This window comes from Aplysia californica, unplaced genomic scaffold, assembly GCF_000002075.1.
Source record: "Aplysia californica isolate F4 #8 unplaced genomic scaffold, AplCal3.0 scaffold01636, whole genome shotgun sequence".
In the NCBI taxonomy this organism is placed as follows: Eukaryota; Metazoa; Mollusca; class Gastropoda; order Aplysiida; family Aplysiidae; genus Aplysia; species Aplysia californica.
In genome coordinates, this window is record NW_004798906.1 from 5,073 (window position 1) to 9,573 (window position 4,501).

Here is a 4,501-nt window from a genome sequence, read left to right on the forward strand (position 1 = left end):
GAGGAGAGAGAGAGAGAGAGAGAGAGAGAGAGAGAGAGAGAGACAGAGACAGAGAGAGAGACAGAGAGAGAGAGAGACAGAGATACACAGAGAGAGACGGATGGAAGGATGTTGATGCCGCAGAGTGTGAGGGTTTGAGTTGTTGGTCCGACGTCTCCCTCCAGCAAACACACACACACATACTCACTCATACACACACACACATACACACGCACACACACACACACACACACACACACACACACACACACACACACACACTCATACACACACACACACACACAGATGCAGCAGTTCGGAAAGACATACGGTGGCAAGAAATAATGTCATTTTCTTTGAGAGAAGGACTGTAGCTTCTGCCTCGTTAGTGCTTGTGTTTTGTGGAAAGGAGAATTGAACCCGGGAGATACCAGTTTCTCAATCCCAGCCTGATAAACGCCGGTGGCGTGTGCTACAGCGTACGACGTCCCGATCTCCTAGAACGGTGCTGTGTTGAAAGAAGAACCGAACCCCAGCCGTACCAGTTTCTAGACTGCATCCTCACTGCTCTATTGGTCAACTGGTCTACACATTGTCTGGATTATTGGTCAACAAATCTTCACCTCTCCTGGTCTATAGGTCCACAAATCTACTCATTACGTGGTGTATTGGTCAACTGGTCTACACGTCACCTGGTCTGTTGGTCAACTGGTCTACACGTCACTTGGTCTATTGGTCGACAAATCTACACGTTACGTGGTCTATTGGTCAACAAAGCCACAAGTCATCTGGTCTATTGGTCAACAAATTTACACGTTACGTGGTCTATTGGTCAACTGGTCTACACGTCACCTTGTCTATTGGTCAACAAATTGACACGTTACGTGGTCTATTGCTCAACTGGTCTACACGTTACGTGGTCTATTGGTCAACAAATCTACACGTTACGTGGTCTATTGGTCAACAAATCCACACGTCATCTGGTCTATTCGTCAATAAATTTACACTTCACCTGGTCTATTGGTCAACTGGTGTACACGTCTATTGGTCAACAAATCCACACGTCGTCTGGTCTATTCGTCTGCTGACGTGAGAGCTGACGACACTAGAGACTTGCTGTTGTTTCCTGCCGTGTCACTCTTTCTACGTCACTGTGTACCTGACTGTCTGCCCACACCACCGTCTGTGAACTTGGCTGTCTGTTTATCTGGCTGTCTGTGTACTTGGCTGTCTGCCTATCTGTCTGTCTGTGAACTTGGCTGTCTGCTTGTCTGGCTGTCTGTGTACTTGGCTGTCTGCTTGTCTGGCTGTCTGTGTACTTGTCTGGATTTCTTTATGTCTGTCTGTCTATCTGTCTATTTATCTCACTGTTCGTTCATTTGATTGTCAATCTAAATCGCTCCCTGTTATCTAACGTCCATTTATTTGACTGACTTCACTTGACTGTTTATCTACGTCGCTGTTTCTCTAACAGTCTACTTCGCTGTCCATCTACCTGACCATCTGTGTACCTGCGACCCTACCCCGTGACCATGGCTTCCAGTTTCAACGACGTTCTGATCAGCGGTCAAGACGCCACCAACTACAGCATCAACTTCTCCCAGTCGCTAGGCAACAGCAGTGACGTAGGCGGTGGCAGCAACCTGAGCTCCCAGGACCGTCCCTCCTCCACAGCCCTGCACATCGGCGCTGTGGTCATGCTCATCGCTCTCCTCTGGGGCCTGTTCGGCAACATCCTCACCTCGTTCGTCATCCTCACCAACAAAGACCTCAAGAGTACCACCAACGTGTTCATCGTGAGCCTCTGCATCAACGACATCCTCAATCTGGGCATCAACAACATGATCGTGCTTATCTCCTACTTCATGATGGAGTGGACCATGGGCCTTGCGATCTGTGAGATGGTCATGCACTTCACCGTTCTCTTCATGGGCTCCTCCCTGTGGCACACCGGACTCATCTCCATCCACCGCCTTATCGTCGTCTGCTTCAACAACTTCTACAAAAAGATTTCCAAGAAAGCCTACACCATCTTCGTCCTCTCCTTCGCCCGCATCGTCCCCGTTCTCTTCATCATCACGCCACACCTGGGCCGCATGTCCCAGTTCCAGCCCAAGCTGATCCGCTGCCTGGCACGGAAAGAGTTCGGCCTGTACACCATGCTGGTCAGCGTGACCCTGCAGATGCTGCCCTCCATCGTCCTCATCGTCTGCTACATCGCCATCTTCATCAAAGTGTTCCGCTCCTCCAGCGCCATCCGGGCCACGCGGAAACGTGAGTGGTTGCGGCGGGAGATCCAGGTCACCAAAATGTTCGGCATGGTCTTCCTGCTCATCATAATCGGCTACCTCCCCTACGGGATCGTTCGCTTCATCGACAGGAAGCTGGAGCTGAGCGCCGACTTCTACGTGGGTATCTCGGTGGTGTACGCCGTGGCCAACAGCTGTAACCCCATCATCTACGGCGTCATGGATCGCAAGATCCGCCGCTACTGCTTCCGCGCCCTGGGCCTGGAGGAGTCGTGCATGCGCAGTGACCAGCAGATGAAGAAGAACATCAGTCTGAGGACCAACGGCGAGCCCGAGATGGCCACCGAGACAGCTGCTGTGAGCACTCCGGGGAGAACTGTGGCCCCCACCGCCACCACTGTGGCCCCCACCACCTCCGCTTCCTCCTCCTTACCCCCGCCCTGTCAGGTCTGACTACACTCGGGGGTGGACTTTAACCCTCGCGAGGCGGACGCCCTCGACGCATGCGCGTACCAGACCCCCGTGACGTCACGGCACTCCACGCTCCTGGTGGAGGTCAACGGGGTCACGGGGGACATGAGTGATGGTGGGGGAGTGGAGGTCGTGACCTCACAGAACTCTGTCGGTGGCACCACGGGGGTGGGGGAGGATGGCTGCTTCCAACATCACCAACACCACCACCATCATCCTCATCATCATCATGAGCAGCAGCAGCAGCATCATCATCACAGCTCCGCGATAGGCTGCGGCGACCTCCAGAACATGTTGTCGTGGGAGGAGGGAGGCTGGGGGTCGTCTCCTGGCTCCTATCCTCCCTCGTCTGGCGTGGAGGTAGTGGAGGTCAACAAGTGCAGCAAGAACCCGCTATGTGAGGGGCGGCCGGAGGTTGTCCTGCCCACGTGTGTCCTGGAGGAGGAGGTCCACCCGCCCCTGCTGGAGTCGAAGAGCAGCCTGCGGAGGTCGGAGGAAGACCTCATCTACTCCCACCTCACCAGGGAGAACATCAAAGCCCTCGTGGGGCGCTCAGACTCCATGGCCGACCTGGCCGACAAAAGCTCCAAGTCTCGAGGCGTCCGGCTACGTCACTTCCTGTGCCGGAGGACGTCTCTGTCCGCGCCGAGTCTCCGCGAGGGCCCGCCCGCCCGGCCTGAGGGCTCCTGGTTCTCCAGACATTCCGCCGCTAGGGCGCAGCACAAGACGCCCAAGATTGTCATCGACAAACCGTCGGACGACGAGGAGGAAGAGGAGAACGCCAGCGACGTGGATGTGGACGAGCTGGAGGAGTATTATCGGCGTCAGCTGGTGCTCAGTGACTGGGAGGAGATCTGTCGTGACCTCAGGGTCACAGAACTCTAATGGGAAACCTACACTCACACAAGGAAGACAATCATCTAATCAAACCTTGACCCTTCCTCTCGAAATGACGGAACTGTTACGGCCAAAGAAAACCGACAAGTAACCGTAATAAAGAAAAAAAACCCATCCCTGTACATTAGACCGTACAGTGACGGAACTGTAGAGGGAAATAAAAGCACAAACTAGGAAGTTCAGTAAAATAAAAATTCATCGTCGTCGGCCTGAGCGTGATGGAACCGTGGTGGACAAAAGAAAGCCACAAGGCAACCGTTCTAGATCTACAGAACAAACCTGTATCGCGTCACACTGGGCCGACGTCTGTGCTGGGACAGTTGCGCCATTTGCCTGTAGACAAAAGACATGGGTTCGATTCCCCCGTCGTTGGAAGTTGTTTGTTCTATCGAACATCTCCGTCTGTCTTCTGGGAAGGTGTGTCCCTCTACTCTGCCCGTGGCTGTCTGACAGCCCAGAGGGCGAGGTAGTCCGCCCCCTAAATTATCTATTTTATGTTGACGAAGACCTAAACCGTTAAAACGTCTGCAGTTGTCGACTTCACCCCTCGGGAGTGCACTGTGATCTGTTCTATATAAGACCTGAAAGTGTTACAGGGTACACGTCATCGCATTACATATCATGCCGTTACAGCTAGAAGGTTCCATCTTCTTTAAGTCTACAAGAGAGATAGAACCTTTTCGTTCTAAGGCCATTACTATCCTGGACACTTTGTCAACGTATTCTTGTACAGCTCGGTCTGTCATGTTTGTCGTCTTCATCTGTGACATTGCATTTCCTGTGTATGACGTCATAATAATATAGTGAACAGTGAGGAAGAAAATCGTCTGCAATGTTGCTTACTCATTTCCTCTTACAGTCTATGTATATTGTACATGTATGTGTTTGCGTATAATATATATATA

General features: G+C 52.4%; 1 protein-coding gene across 1 annotated transcript; it reads left to right on the top strand.

Annotated features, from left to right (window-relative positions):
• The first annotated feature begins 1,272 nt into the window (after window positions 1-1,272).
• LOC101855619 (melatonin receptor type 1C-like) lies at window positions 1,273-2,705 on the top strand. Its single transcript, XM_005113126.3, has one exon. It carries the CDS (start codon window positions 1,512-1,514, stop codon window positions 2,679-2,681), a length of 1,170 nt encoding a protein of 389 aa, XP_005113183.1. The 5' UTR covers window positions 1,273-1,511; the 3' UTR covers window positions 2,682-2,705.
• The last annotated feature ends 1,796 nt before the right edge of the window (window positions 2,706-4,501 follow it).

Bases quoted from the DNA above. Each gene is read 5' to 3' on its own strand.
- LOC101855619 (XM_005113126.3), top strand. From the start codon at position 1,512: ATGGCTTCCAGTTTCAACGACGTTCTGATCAGCGGTCAAGACGCCACC.